This window comes from Orcinus orca, chromosome 13 (genome assembly GCF_937001465.1).
Source record: "Orcinus orca chromosome 13, mOrcOrc1.1, whole genome shotgun sequence".
Classification (NCBI taxonomy): Eukaryota; Metazoa; Chordata; class Mammalia; order Artiodactyla; family Delphinidae; genus Orcinus; species Orcinus orca.
The window spans coordinates 90,891,048-90,907,777 of NC_064571.1; the positions used below are offsets into that span (position 1 = coordinate 90,891,048).

Here is a 16,730-nt window from a genome sequence, read left to right on the forward strand (position 1 = left end):
GGATCTGGATGGGCTGGTGCTGATTTCCACACACAAAAGCAGACATTCATCATTAAATCCCTTCTTATGAGAATAGCTGCAAAGCCTCTCTGCTGATACAAATAGAATACTGAGCAGAGATTCAACAATATTGACGAACGTGTCTAAAAAGTGTGAAAATTATCATTTTTATAGTGAGAAAAATTTAAATGCAGGACAAAAAGTGCATCTAAAGGATGGTTTTAGCTAATAGGATACATAGTGAAAAAAGGCCAGAAGAGGTGTATGAAATGCTAGCCATACACATATGTCCAGGTCACACTCTTTCTTAGGCTGTTCAATGTTTTACACACTTTCCACACTGAGGCAGGAATATTATGCTACCATTCACACAAATGCCAAAATGTGAAACAAATGTATTTAAAGCAAAGGAGGTAACAGAAAGAGCCAGAATCCCACAGGAAGGACCGGAGAGGGGGCTCAATGCAGCCTCGCCCACGTGCTGCCACGCGGGGCCTCGTGACCCTGCTGCGATGTCCAGCTTCATCCCCCGTCACCTCAGTCCTCCCCTGCTCCCACCAACCCAAGCACAGCCTGAGGCTTTCACAGCCAACGTGGTGACACCACCGCGTGTGCGCCCCGTGGGGGCTCTCCCGGCTGAGCCACTGTTTCTCATTTTCCCCAGGACTGGGCTTCTTATTCCAGAACCCGCTGTGCAGACTCCTCCCAAACCTGCCCCTCCTCCTTCCCACCTGTGAAAATGGAAATTACAAATCTAAAAGCATTTTGATTCCACCTGCTAAAAGTGAAAAGAACCTATAGGTCACAATGGAATTTGATAAAGCGTAGGAAGGAAATAATTTTAATGCACAAAGCACTTAGAATTTCAAAGATCTGGGCTGCTCCCCACCTACATCAGGAAGAGAACGTACAAGGCACATCACTCTTCAACGCAGCCAGGGTTTTGTATCTTGTCCTGACAGGAAAGCTTTGCAATTTTACTTCCCCTCTTTCTTAGCTACCAGCTTTTCCCTCTTCATTCTATTAAGTAATCTGCTACTTAATATAACATACCACGTTATATATTCTCATAACAAAGTAATAGTTAAATTACATTATCCAATTCAGAAATTAATTTTTAAATGTGATTAAATCTTATCTAAGCATTGCACTTCCCATTTATATCATTAGTTACTTCTTCCTATTTCATTTCTGTAGTTAGGACAAATCTACTTTATATACAGAGAAAGAGTATGTGAGTGCTCATGTCATTATTCATCTTTTATTATCTTTTGTTATTAGCAATTTCAGATTTCGATTTTAATTTCTTAAATCTTAGAGAAATACAATGGTTTTAGGTGAATATTATTCCAGAATCCTGAATGTCAATTTAGAACATTTGACCTTATTAACTATATTAACATCAAAATATAAAATACATACATTTTACTTATATTGCATCTTAAAGTTAAAACATTTTGTAAGCTCAAATTATTTTTTTACATCTCTCCGGATTTTAAATGGACCAATTTCTTTTTAAAATGCCACTGATTTCAATCACAAGAAATTTTAGCTGTAAATCCTGGTTCCCACTGTATTTCAAATCCTAAACACCAACTCAGATAAGTGGCTTTAGAGTTTCTCTCTAAAGCGATTACAGGAAATTCACAAAGCTTCAGTCAGCCCAGCTTCACTAAAATGTCACTACTTTGCAGAATTTAAAAATATGCCACATTTTACATCCAAATCTTGCATTATGTATTCACCAGTTATCACTCCAATGAGATGGAGAGTAAAAGTTAAACAACAAAAATACTTTATTTACAAATACATATTTAACATATAATAATAAAGGAAACTCTCCAAAAAATTCCATTCCAAATTTATTAAACTGATCTTATAATTTTAAACTGAAATTTGAAAATGTTTGTTTGAATTTGAATTTTTCAATACGCTGAAACAAAGATACTTAGAAATACAGTTCTGAGGGAAAAGGAAAAATATTTTAAAACTTTAGTCTTCAAGAATTAATTGAGGAGAGTGCCAGAATAGCGACTAACTGCTGAACAATCATTGACAAGAAGACAGTGGAACTCACCAAAAAAGACACCCCACGTCCAAGGACAAAGGAGAAGCTGCAATGAGATGGTAGGAGGGGCGCAATCACGATAAAATCAAGTCCCATGACCCCTAGGTAGGTGACTCACAAACTGAAGAACACTTATACAACAGAGGTCCACCCCCTGGACTGAAGGATCTGAGCCCCACGTCAGGCTTCCCAACCTGGGGGTCTGGCAACAGGAGGAGGAATTGCCAGAGAATCCGACTTTGAAGGCTAGCGGGATTTGACTGCAGGACTTCAACAGGACTGGGGGAAACAGAGACTCCACTCTTGGAGGGCACACACAAAGTAGTGTGCGCATCGGGACCCAGGGGAAGGAGCAGTGACCCCATAGGAGACTGAACCAGACACATCTGCTAGTGTTGGAGGGTCTCCTGCAGAGGTGGGGGGTGGCTACGGCTCACCGTGAGGACAAGAACACTGGCAGCAGAAGTTCTGGGAAGTACTCCTTGGTGTGAGCTCTCCCAGAGTCCGCCATTAGCCCCACCAAAGAGCCGGGTAGGCTCCAGTGCTGGGTCGCCTCAGGCCAAACAACCAACAGGGAGGAAACCCAGCCCCAACCATCAGCAGACAAGCAGATTGAAGTTTTACTGAGCTCTGCCCACCAGAGCAACAGCCAGCTCTACCCTCCACCAGTCACTCCCATCAGGAAGCTTGCACAAACCTCTTAGATAGCCTCATCCACGAGAGGGTAGACAGCAGAAGCAAGAAGAACTACAATCCTGCACCCTGTGGAACAAAAACCACATTCACAGAGAGACAGAGAAGATGAAAAGGCAGAGGACTATGTACCAGATGAAGGAACAAGATAAAACCCCAGAAAAACAACTAAATGAAGTGGAGATAGGAAACCTTCCATAAAAAAGAATTCAGAATAATGATAGTGAAGATGATCCAAAACCTCGGAAAAAGAATGGAGGCAAAGATGGAGAAGATGCAAGAAATGTTTAACAAAGACCTAGAAGAATTAAAGAACAAACAAACAGAGATGAACAACACAATAACTGAAATGAAAAATACACTAGAAGGAATCAATAGCAGAATAACTGAGGCAGAAGAACGGATAAGTGACCTGGAAGACAGAATGGTGGAATTCACTGCAGTGGAACAGAATAAAGGAAAGAGAAAGAAAAGAAATGAAGACAGCCTAAGAGACCTCTGGGACAACATTAAATGCAACAACGTTCTCATTATAGGGGTCCCAGAAGGAGAAGAGAGAAAGGACCCAAGATAATATTTGAAGAGATTATAGTCAAAAACTTCCCTAACATGGGAAAGGAAATAGCCACCCAAGTCCAGGAAGCAGAGAGTCCCAGGCAGGATAAACCCAAGGAGAAACACGCCAAGACACATAATTATCAAATTGACAAAAATTAAAGACAAAGAAAAATTATTAAAAGCAACAAGGGAAAAACGACAAATAACATACAAGGGAAGTCCCATAACATTAACAGCTGATTTCTCAGCAGAAACTCTACAAGCCAGAAGGAGTGGGATGATATATTTAAAGTGATGAAGGGGAAGAACTTGTAACTAAGATTACTCTACCTAGCAAGGATCTCATTCAGATTTGATGGAGAAACCAAAAGCTTTACAGACAAGCAAAAGCTAAGAGAATTCAGCACCACCAAACCAGCTCTATAACAAATGCTAAAGGAACTTTCCTAAGTAGGAAACACAAGAGAAGAAAAGGACCTACAAAAACAAACCCAAAACAATTAAGAAAATGGTAATAGGAACAAACATATCAAAAACTACCTTAAATGTGAATGGATTAAATGCTCCAACCAAAAGACGCAGTCTCGCTAAATGGATACAAAAACAAGACCTAGGTATATGCTGTCTACAAGAGACCCACTTCAGACCTAGGGACACATACTGACTGAAAGTGAGGGGATGGAAAAAGATATTCTATGAAAATGGAAATCAAAAGAAAGCTGGAGTAGCAATACTCATATCAGATAAAATAGACTTTAAAATAAATAATGTGACAAGAGACAAAGAAGGACACTACATAATGATCAAGGGATCAATCCAAGAAGAGGATATAAGAATTATAAATATATATGCACACAACATAGGAGCACCTCAATACATAAGGTAAATGCTAACAGCTATAAAAGAGGAAATCGACAGTAACACAATAATAGTGGGAGACTTTAACACCTCAGTTACACCAATGGACAGATCATCCAACCAGAAAATTAATAAGGAAACACAAGCTTTATATGACACAATAGACCAGATAGATTTAATTGATATTTATAGGACATTTCATCTGAAAAGAGCCGATTACACTTTCTTCTCAAGTGCACATGGAACATTCTCCAGGAGAGATCATATCTTGGGTCACAAATCTAGCCTTGGTAAATTTAAGAAAACTGAAATCATATCAAGCGTCTTTTCCAAACACAACACTATGAGATTAGAAATCAATTACAGGGAAAAAAACATAAAAAACACAAACACAGGAGGCTAAACAATACATTATTAAATAACCAAGAGATCACTAAAGAAATCAAAGAGGAAATCAAAAAATACCTAGAGACAAGTGACAATTAAAACATGACTATCCAAAACCTATGGAATGCAGCAAAAGCAGTTCTAAGAGGAAAGTTTATAGCAATACAATCCTACCTCAAGAAACAAGAAAAATCTCAAATAAACAATCTAACCTTACACCTAAGGGAACTAGAGAAAGAAGAACAAACAAAACCCAAAGTTAGTAGAAGAAAAGAAAACATAAAGATCAGAGCAGAAATAAATGAAATAGAAACAAAGAAAACAAGAACAAATATCAGTGAAACTAAAAGCTGGTTCTTTGACAAGATAAACAAAATTGATAAACCTTTAGCCAGACTTACCAAGAAAAAGATGGAGAGGACTCAAATCAATAGAAATAGAAATGAAAAAGGAGAAGCTACAACAGACACTGCAGAAATACAAAGGATCATAAGAGACTACTACAAGCAACTCTATGCCAGTAAAATGGACAACGTGGAAGAAATGGACAAATTCTTAGAAAGGTGTAACTTTCCAAGACTGAACCAATCACAATATGAATGAACCAATATGAACAGACCAATCACAAGTAGTGAAACTGAAACTGTGATTAAAAACAAAAGTCCAGGGCTTCCCTCGTGGTGCAGTGGTTGAGAGTCCGCCTGCCGATGCAGGGGACACAGGTTTGTGCCCCGGTCCGGGAAGATCCCACATGCCACAGAGCGGCTGGGCCCGAGAGCCATGGCCACTGAGCCTGTGCATCCGGAGCCTGTGCTCCACAACAGGAGAGGCCACAACAGTGAGAGGCCCGCGTACAGAAAAAAAAAAAAAAAAGTCCAGGACCAGATGTCTTCACAGGTGAATTCTATCAAACATTTAGAGAACAGCTAACACCCATCCTTCTCAAACTCTTCCAAAAAATAGCAGAGGAAGGAACACTCCCAAACTCATTCTATGAGACCACCATCACCCTAATACTAAAACCAGACAGAGATACTACAAAAAAAGAAAATTACAGACCAATATCACTGATGAATATAGATGCAAAAATCCTCAACAAAATACTAGAAAACAGAATCCAACAACACATTAAAAGGATAATACACCATGATCAAGTGGGATTTATCCCAGGGATGCTAGGATTCTTCAATATATGCATATCATTCAGTGTGATAAACCATATTAACAAATTGAAGAATAAAAACCATATGATCATCTCAATAGATGCATAAAAAACTTTTTTTTTTAATTTATTTTTATTTTTGGCTGTGTTGGGTCTCCGTTTCTGTGCGAGGGCTTTCTCTAATTGCGGCAAGCGGGGGCCACTCTTCATCGCGGTGCGCGGGCCTCTCACTATCGCGGCATCTCTTGTCGCGGAGCACAGGCTCTAGACGCGCAGGCTCAGTAGTTGTGGCTCGCGGGCTCTAGAGTGCAGGCTCAGTAGTTGTGGCTCACGGGCCTAGTTGCTCCGCGGCATGTGGGATCCTCCCAGACCAGGGCTCGAACCCGTGTCCCCTGCATTGACAGGCAGATTCTCAACCACTGCGCCACCAGGGAAGTCCCATAAAAAACTTTTGACAGAATTCAAAACCCATTTATGATAAAAACCCTCCAGAAAGTGGGCATAGAGGTAACCTACCTCAACATAATAAAGGCCATACATGACAAACCCACAGCAAACATCATTCTCAATGGTGAAAAACTGAAACCATTTCCTCTAAGATCAGGAACAAGACAAGGATGTCCACTCTTGCCACTCCTATGCAACATAGTTTTGGAAGAAACTATGTAAATAGTGCTGTCATGTAGTGCTTCTTCTTTGGAAGAAGAAAAAGAAATAAAAGGAATACAAACTGGAAAAGAAGAAGTAAAACTCACTGTTTGCAGATGACATGATACTATACATAGAGAATCCTAAAGATGCCACCAGAAAACTACTAGAGCTAATCAATGAATTTGGTAAAGTGGCAGGATACAAAATTAATGCACAGAAATCTCTTGCATTCCTATGCAGTAACAATGAAAGATCAGAAAGAGAAATTAAGGAAATGATCCCATTCACCATTGCAACAAAAAGAATAAAATACCTAAGAATAAACCTACTTAAGGAGATAAAAGACCTCTACTCAGAAAACTTTAAGACACTGATGAAAGAAATCAAGGATGACACAAACAGATGGAGAGACATACCATGTTCTTGGACTGGAAGAATCAATACTGTGAAAATGACTATACTACCCAAAGCAATCTACAGATTCAATGCAATCCCTATCAAATTACCAATGGCATTTTTTACAAAACTAGAACAAAAAACCTTAAAATTTGTATGGAGACACAAAAGACCCCGGATAGTCAAAGTTATCTTGAGGGAAAAAAACGGAGCTGGAGGAATCAGACTCCCTGATTTCAGACTATACTACAAAGCTACAGTAATCAACACAGTATGGTACTGGCACAAAAAAGAAATATAGATCAGTGGAACAGGATAGAAAGCCCAGAGATAAACCCACACACCTATGGTCAACTAATCTATGACAAAGGAGGCAAGGATATACAATGGAGAAAAGACAGTCTCTTCAATAAGTGGTGCTGGGAAAACTGGACAGCTACATGTAAAAGAATGAAATTAGAACACTCCCTAGCACCATACACAAAAATAAACTCAAAATGGATTAAAGACCTAAATGTAAGGCTGGACACTATAAAACTCTTAGAGGAAAACATAGGAAGAACACTCTTTGACATAAATCACAGCAAGATCTTTTTTGACCCACCTCCTAGAGAAATGAAATAGAAACAAAAATAAACAAATGGGGCCTAATGAAACTTAAAAGCTTTTGCACAGCAAAGGAAACTATAAACAAGATGAAAAGACAACCCTCAGAATGGGAGAAAATATTTGCAAATGAATCAATGGACAAAGGATTAATCTCTAAAATATATAAACAGCTCATGCAGCTCAATATTAAAATAAACAAACAACCCAATCAAAAAATGGGCAGAAGACCTAAATAGACATCTCTCCAAAGGAGACATACAGATGGCCAAGAGGCACATGAAAAGCTGCTTAACATCATTAATTATTAAAGAAATACAAATCAAAACTACAATGAGGTATCACCTCACACTGTTCAGAATGACCATCATCAAAAAATCTACAAACAGTAAATGCTGGAGAGAGTGTGGAGAAAAGGGAACCCTCTTGCAGTGTTGGTGGGAATGTGAATTGGTACAGCCACTATGGAGAACAGTATGGAGGTTCCTTAAATAACTAAAAATAGAATTACCATATGACCCAGCAATCCCATTATTGGGCATATACCCAGAGAAAACCATAATTCAAAAAGACACATGCACTCCAATGTTCATTGCAGCACTATTTGTAATAGCCAGGTCATGGAAGCAACCTAAGTGCCCATTGACAGACAAATGGATAAAGAAGATGTGGTACATATACGCAATGGAATATTACTCAGCCATAAAAAGAAACGAAATTGAGTTATTTGTAGAGATGTGGATGGACCTAGAGACTGTCATACTGAGTGAAGTAAGTCAGAAAGAGAAAAACAAATATCGTATATTAACGCATATTTGTGGAATCTAGAAACATGGTACAGATGAACCGGTTTGCAAGGCAGAAATAAAGACACAAATGTAGAGGACAAACATACGAACACCAAGGGGGAAAGCGGGGGCGGGTGGTGGTGGTCGGATGAACTGGGAGATTGAGATTGGCTTATATACACTGATATGTATAAAATAGATGACTAATAAGAGCAAATGATTTTTCCAAGTGTGCTGTAACACACACACACACGCACGCGCATGTGCACGCACACGCATGTGCACGTGCACGCGCACGCACGCACACGCGCACACATGCACACTCACGCACGTGCACACACTCGCGCACACACACACGCACACACGCACACACTGGCTCCTGTTTGTAATCAGTTATATCCCACCTGGATCTTTTGTTATTAATCCCCCCCCAAAAAAGAATTAATTGATAGTCATTATTCTAGAGATATGAGTATCCTCCCTATTTTTCTCCTGACCTTACGGGTGAGTCACAGAGAAGTTGGTACCTGCCCACCGTCGCACAGTCACCTGAGAGCATCCAGGCCCCAGACTCTGGGGTCACAGAGCCAGGGTACAGCCGGGCAACTGATGATCCAGGGCAGCCTCTCGAGACGCCAAGCTGAGCACTTATGATTAACACACACGATATTCTCTGAAGGTCGTGTCTCTCTCCCTCACAACAGCCATGAACATCTGCGATCATGTTTTCCGTGTGTCACGCTTTTCCTGTGCACACAGCCACAGTCGTACCCCCAGCAACAAGCAGCAGTCACCACTCGGGGCAGGGAGGAAGCACCTGTCGCCCACCACTCGTGCTCCCCTGCCCCGCCCCAAAGCCTGCGCTTCCAGAATGTACCTCCTCTAGTTGTCATGGGGGCGGGGGGGGAGCTGAGGGGTGCTCACTGGCACGCACCTTGTGTCTGGACCCCTCTGCCCTGCTTTGTCCTCTCAGCTCCCTACACAGCTCCTAACAGGTGCTCAGACTTTGCTCTGTTCATGATGTACACGCATAAATGGTGTGCACGCAGGTGCAGGTATGTACACATCTGTAACCACAAAGCACTGTTCCAAATGACACTTAATTTTACCTTCATAAAGTCCTGACCCCTTCAGGAAAAGCCTCAAGCCTGTGAAAAAGGCCAGCCTGGTACCACTTCTCCTGGCTGCCCTCCCCGGCAGGAAGGCAGTGAAGCCTCTGGCGTTTCTAATGCCACAAATGCAGAAGCTGCTACTTGTCTACCTTGTCACACAAGCCACGACAGCCTGGATGTATCACCAGGATGACAGGACTGGCACTGCCTGCGCCGAGACCACCCACCTTCCCCAAAGCACTGCTGCCGCCTCATGGGGTCCGAACGTCCCCAGGTTTACAGATGATGAGTAATTTTATATTCCTCGGCACATAACAAAAGCTTAAGATAATTGTAATGTGAAGAGTCAACTACTGAAGCCATTTGGTAAAGTATAATTATCTGAAGAGAAATCATTAAGGATAATATTCAGCAGGATAGAGACGAGAAGAGAATACAGTATATTTTACCAGTAACAGTTATGCTGATTTGTAAAATCGATATCAAAATGCAGCTATTATAGGGCTCCCCTGGTGTCGCAGTGGTTGAGAGTCCGCCTGCCGATGCAGAGGACACGGGTTCATGCCCTGGTCCGGGAAGATCCCACATGCCGCGGAGCGGCTGGGCCCGTGAGCCATGGCTGCTGAGCCTGCGTGTCCGGAGCCTGTGCTCCGCAATGGGAGAGGCCACAACAGTGAGAGGCCCGCATACCAAAAAAAAAAAAAAAAAATGCAGCTATTATAAAAATATAAAGGCACAATTTTATTCAAACCCGAAATAGCTAATCAGGGCTTCCCTGATGGTGCAGTGGTTAAGAATCCACCTGCCAAAGCAGGGGACACGGGTTCGAGCCCTGGTCCAGGAAGACCCCACATGCTGCGGAGCAACTAAGCCCATGCACCACAACTACTGAGCCTGCGCTCTAGAGCCCGCGAGCCACAACTACTGAGCCCGTGAGCCACAACTACTGAGCCCATATGCCACAACTACTGAGCCCACATGCCACAACTACTGAAGCCCGCACGCCTAGAGCCCGTGCTCTGCAACAAGAGAAGCCACCGCAATGAGAAGCCCGCGCACCGCAATGAAAAGCAGCCCCCGTTCGCCGCAACTAGAGAAAGCCCGCGTGCAGCAACAAAGACCCAACGCAGCCAAAAATAAATAAATAAATTTACAAAATAGCTAATCATAAATATAAATTCTCAGTACAAGAGCCAGAAACAGAACTTCCTCCCTCTTACAGCATGACATACCATTAATTCAGATAAATACTTATGATTCAACAGTGCGTATCAGCTGTTACGTACCAGGCATGTAATTTATTCACGCAGTCTTGTGTCTCTTTCTGAAAGAAAGGGGAACTTCCCTCCTCACTCACAAGCAGCCTCACTGGCAAAGCTGCAATCGTGCCCTTTCCAAAGGCAATCGTTGACTTAGACTGGTCCATATTTACACCTGAGGGTGGGATGAGGCCCATAAAACATACGGGCACCATATACCCAGACAAAGGTGGGTTCTGAAAGCAGGAGAGAAGGGGCGCGACTGTGACTGGGAATAAGCAGGGCTGATGGAGGCTGGGACAGAGGCCAGGGATGGGGTCAATGTCCAGGGAGAGGCCCTGAGGTGGCCTCAAGGACACGAGCACATCGGACAAAGACCTGAGCTGAGTGGGAAGTGCTGCCGTCGTCTGACACATAAACACAGAGAGAGAACGGGGTTTCAGGGTTAAGATTAGGCGGAGGATCTTGGAAGTGTTAACTGAACAGCCAAGCAGGGCTCACCGAGGCACCGCGTTGGGCATCAGTGGGTTAACCAGAGGGGGGTGAGGCCACCTGGAAATATAAAGCAAGAAAAGAACCTACAGAAGAAGGTCTGTAAACCCCACTCTGAAAGGCAGAGCAGAGGACTGGGTCCCCAAAGAGCCAGAGACGGAAGGAGGAAAAGCAGAGGGTCGGGGAGGGAGGTGTGCCAGGTGAGCCGTCAGCAGCTCAAACCACTTAGAGGTGAAGCCAGAAGGGGGCAGCAGGTCTGGGGCCTGGGGACACGGCGGCCTGAGTGTCGCAGGGACAGAGGTGAAGATGGTCAGCTGGGGGCAGGGACCACAAAGGGACAGCTCCAGGGGCAACACACTCGGAGGGAAAGAGTCAGGGAGGTGGGATCAGCTCCCCTTCCACCTCTTGTACTCTGACTTAGCAAGGGAGGCTGGTCTCCTTTTAAAGACCCGACGGCCACCACACTTAGTTTCTGAAAGTTGTGTCATGCAAAATGTGTGCGAACATTGTCAAATGCAACATTTATTGTCAATAGAAAGTGTTGTAATTCCTGATAGGAATAACTGGCAGCTATGTCACACTTTATAAATACAGATTATTCTCCTAAACACTAGCTCAATGAACGAAAATGTCCTAATGTAGAATCTGGGTGCATTCGTGTGGTTATATTCCTACTGATGCTAATTCATAAAATAGACAATAAAACATACACCTGCTGAGAGCATTCACAGTCATTCTAGAAATGGAATTGGATTCTTACAATGATTTGTCATTCAAACTACTTCGATTAAAATATAAATAATTACAGTTACCTCTCTTTTAGTCAACGCTTAAATGCAATTACCACTCACTGCAAAGGGGAGGGGAGTCAGCCTTCAACTAAAATCAGCACGAGAAATAAAGTAGTATGAATGCTAATAACACCATGAGATTGACAATACTGAATCTTACCATTTATATGATCGTATTTATAATAGTACAATTCAGCGCCATAAGACAATGAGATTCATCCAGATTTCAAATGAATTTTGGTGCCTATCAAAACTAGAATTGGGGCTTCCCTGGTGGCGCAGTGGTTGAGAGTCCGCCTGCCGATGCAGGGGACACAGGTTCGTGCCCCGGTCCGGGAGGATCCCACAAGCCGCGGAGCGGCTGGGCCCGTGAGCCATGGCCGCTGAGCCTGCACGTCCGGAGCCTGTGCTCCGCAACGGGAGAGGCCACAGCAGTGAGAGGCCCGCGTACCGCAAAAAAAAAAAAAAAACTAGAATTGATGCCAAATGTGAACAGTTCAGAGTCGGGTTTATTCACTCAGAATAATAAGTGTGACTGTAAGTAACCTGCAGACAGTGCTGAGTGCAAAGCGCAGAGACACAGCCGCTCTGGAAACTCTCACAGGAGAAGCAGGTCATCGCTGGCGCCAGGGCTCCACGGCAGGTCAGCTCGGTGCCCACACGTAACTGGCCTTTTCTAACTGTTTCCAACAGGGCCTGCCGAGCGGTCCGCTAAGCAAGCTAAGAGGCACATTCACTTTTCAAAAGTCCTACTTCTTTGCTTAATTAAAACATAGCTAGTTAACAATATTTATGGATGTAAAACTACAGCCTCCGTAGAAAACAGAAACTGTCTCACCAACAATTTTAATTGAGAAATCACAACAGCATAATATTCGCCACACTTTTTTAACATCCTTGAAGATGAAACACAAGAGAGGAAGGAGGTGAGGGCTGCGGGGAGGCCCGGAGGGTGGGCGTCCAGGGCACGGAGCCTCTGCTGCTCAGCACAGAATGAGCGGGGACCTCAGTGGCCTGGGGGAAACTGACATCCAGTGTTCGCGGGAAAACAAGCCCAAAGCTCTCCGAAGTACAATCTGAATGACAACATGCAGCAACCAGCTGATACTAAGGAAAAGCACACGCCAGTCTAAACACAAATACTTTTTTCCATGAAATTCGCATGCACTTTTCCCCTAAAAGCATTTCTTTAACCTGCCTTGGTACACTGCAAAAAATACAGGTCGATTCTAATTAGCGAGTTTCTGAGGATGTTGGAATCAGGTCTGAAGTGACTCAGAACCCAGACCACAGGCTCTTCGGGTGAGGGGGAGGCAGGGGACACAGGGTTCCCCGTCCCCGTCCCGCATGCAGCGGCCACCCATCACCCGTGTCCACGTGCCTCAGAGCGAGTGTCTTCTCGGAGAAGGGCAGCGCGGGGGCCTGGGGTACAGAGATAGACCTCACGTGCCTGACGCCACCTGCTCTCTGTGGTGGCAGGCGAGCTGCTCTCATAATTCTGCAGCTGGGGTACCCCTTTGACAGAGAGGGAACCCGGCTATAAACTCACTGACACGAGCTCCCCTCCCTCCACCCAATGATAAAGCAGCTCAGCGTCTCCGTCTGCCACTCGCTCCCTTGATGGAACTCACATCAGGGCTGCCCTCTTGTCACCCTTCTTAAGTGTGTCTCCTGGGACATCTAGGGACATGGAACTAAATTAAACTTGGATCTTGGAAACCGATCCAAGATAGGAAACCTATCTCCTGGTAAAATCAGGCAATTCCCCATCTTAAAATATGAGAATCTTGCTTATGACATCATAGACATCATAGACATCATCAGAAATTCTACACTTGAAATCAAAGATGAGTCAGCAAGGATGAGAAACACGTGACAAAAGCACAGAACAAACGGACATCCTTCCCCAGAGGTTACCTGTTTCCTTTAGCTCCTGCGATAACTCACATCTCTAACTAGATGACGAAGTGGTGACACTAATAGATGCACACTTTAAATGACCTGACATGCTCTCACCTTCCAGTCGCCAAGCTCACCGTGAGAACTCACATATGACTGGCTCTCCCAGGCTTCCAGCCCCTGGACTGAAGCAGTGATGTTAATTAAAAACAGAAAATTGCATTCAGCACAAACCAACAGCAGTGGTTGAACAGGAAAGCAGGACACCTTTACACACTGCACTGGCGGTTCTCCACCAGGGGTTTAACCACAGGGACACAGGAGACTCAGGGACACAGGTATATGAACTGGCTCAACTTAGGGAATACAAGTAACAGGGAACGGCCACCTAAAACGAAAGAGAAAAGGAAGTTCCAATCCTGAGCAAGAGACATTCAAATGTGGCCAGATTCTCATGATTCAAACCAGCAGTCATAAAGAACATGGTTCCAGCCATGACTGTGATCTATGAACGTTCCTGTTTTAAAAGACACATGTGTAGACAGAACAGTTAACAGGGGGCAAGCATCTGAGCCCTGCTGTAGGCTGTAGCACGCAGCATCTGAGCACACCTGATTACTTAGGACACCGGAGGGACCATTCCTGCTACTACGGGATCCATGTTACTGTTCCAACACTTGTCCTTTGGTGCTGACAGAACTTCCTGGCTGGAACACAATCATGGCTGGAACCTTGGCTGGAAAATGGCCCTAAACATCTTTGCACTGTGGACCTCTGATGGCCATAAATTTTTCACTTGAATCCTTGGAATCTAGACAACCATGCAGATTTTCTGCTTTTCTTATCAGTAACTATCCATAACATTGAGTTTACATAGTTATTTAATCACTTCAGTTAAGAACTTAGTGCTTCTAATTAGAAAAATGATGACATGCAAGAAAGTCGTTTCAAACCCAGTATGAGGCACATAGGATGCATCTTATAATCAAGGTTCTTATCACAAATAAGCACTAATTACAGCCTCAGCAAATGGGGCATGGAGCCCCTCTCTGAGCCCTCAATTTAGTGTCTTAATGTAGTCAACATTTAGCACCCTGGAGAGTACTTATTTGAGAACCTGCAGTTGATATATTTTTTAAAAACTTAAACTATTGCCAATAACTCGTCCACTGGGTCAATTATGCAGTATGATCAATCCACTTGGTTCTTCCACTATAATTACAGTGGTTATAAACAGGACGGCTGCAAGAACACCTCAAGCGGATGGGCAGCTCCTAACCAGAGAGGGCATGGCTGCAAGACTCCAGGCAGTGACAGAACTCCCAGCCTCTCTTTCTTAAGCAGTTTACTTCCAATTACTCCAAGCACATCTTCCCGGTTTAATTTCCACCTGCAGTAGCTGGAAAACTACTCTGTGGAAAAGTACTTTACACAATCAGCACGGAACTTTACATGAAATTTAATTTCAAGATTTTGTGGAAACACCCCAAAATTGTACAACTTGAAGGAAGAAGCAACTGTCTCTACATAAGCTTTTTTTTCTTTTTAAGAAAATCATACAGTCATTAGTACTACTGCCCTGGTTTAGAAGCATCCTGACACACAAGAATTTATAAAAGCCTTCAACCCACAGTCTCCGAAACATTTCTCCGTTATCCTGAAAAGGATTGCTAGACACACTCCGGTTTTCACTGTCGCTCCGGGGCTTAGGGAGTCTGTGAGGACAAACCCGAAGGGAGGCGGTTCCAGCCAGATTAGTCAATCAGTCGGGGAGCCTCGGCTGCGGTTCCTAAACTGTTTCCAGAACACTCGGTTATGCTGGGGGTGGCGACGCGAAGGCTTCCAAGAACTTTTCGTTTTTGACTGAGCCACATTTCTGTTTTCCCCCAACAGTTAAGTTATTTAAAAGTAAGAGGGTGGAGGGGAGTCGTCTGGGGCAGGGATAAGAAGCGATGTCACACAGACACGCACGCACGAATCGGTATCACGAAGTGGGCGTCCAGAGCTGAGCTGTCCCCTAAGTAGCGGGGCGCTCGGCCGGGGGGGGGACCCCAGCACCGGGCAGAGGCCCCCCAAGACGGAGCTGAGCTCAGGAGGCCGCCCGCCGCGGCCCCTGAGGCCAGGAGCCGCTCGCAGGGAGACATGAGGGGCGAACCCCGAGCCCCCAACACTGGAGAACCTGGTTCCCACGGGCCATGGAGCCGCTGCACCTTCACGACAGGGAAAGGCAGACCCTACAAGCTTCCGTCTGGGATGCTGGGCCGGGAGGACGGAGGGTCAGGGGGCCCGCCCGCCCGCACGAGCCGCCCCGGGAGATGGGGATGGAGGCGCAAGAGGAAAGGGGGCGCCGGGTGAGGAGGGGGCGGAGGATGAGGAGGGCGCGCGGAGGAGAGACAGGGGCGCTGGGAAGGGGAGGGCCTGGATGGAGAAAGGGGTGCAGAGGAGAAGGAGGCGCAGGGAGAGGAGGGGCGCGCACAGAAAAGACGGCCGGGAGGGCCGGCACTCACCCTCGCGGGCACTAGCAGGCGGCCGGAGCGCCCGCGGGGGGCAGCCGGGGGGAAGGGTCCCTCGGCGCTCATCGCCGCCCACTCGGCGGGACCAGCGCTCCGGGCCGCGCGAGCTCAGCGCCGAGGCCCCGCGCGAGCCTCCTAGGGCCCCGCGGGCGCCACGTCCGCGCCCCTCTGCGCTCCGGCGCCGCTCGGGCTCGGCTCTGGCTCGGCTCTGGCTCCGCGGACAGCGGCGGGAGGAGCTGAGCGCCGCCCACCGCCCGTGAGTGCCGCCCACCGCCCTGAGCACCGCCCTCCGCCCTGAGCACCGCCCACCGCCCGTGACCGCCGCCCACCGCCCGTGACCGCCGCCCACCGCCCGTGAGCGCCGCCCACCGCCCTGAGCACCGCCCACCGCCCGTGACCACCGCCCACCGCCCTGAGCACCGCCCACGCGACCCGCCGGGAGAAGAGGGGAGCGCGGCTGCCGGGGGGCGGGGACGTGTCCCGGGTTGCGGCGCTCC

The 16,730-nt window shown here is 45.6% G+C and overlaps 1 protein-coding gene across 1 annotated transcript in view; it reads right to left on the bottom strand.

The window, feature by feature from the left end:
- The window catches only part of SNTG2 (syntrophin gamma 2), a 200,766-nt gene extending 184,335 nt beyond the window's left edge, over positions 1–16,431 (bottom strand). Inside the window, exon 1 of the mRNA XM_049695901.1 lies at positions 16,228–16,431. Within this exon, the coding sequence (XP_049551858.1) occupies positions 16,228–16,299 (72 nt within the window). The 5' untranslated portion in view covers positions 16,300–16,431. The remainder of the gene's footprint in view (positions 1–16,227) is intronic.
- Between the last annotated feature and the right edge of the window lie 299 nt (positions 16,432–16,730).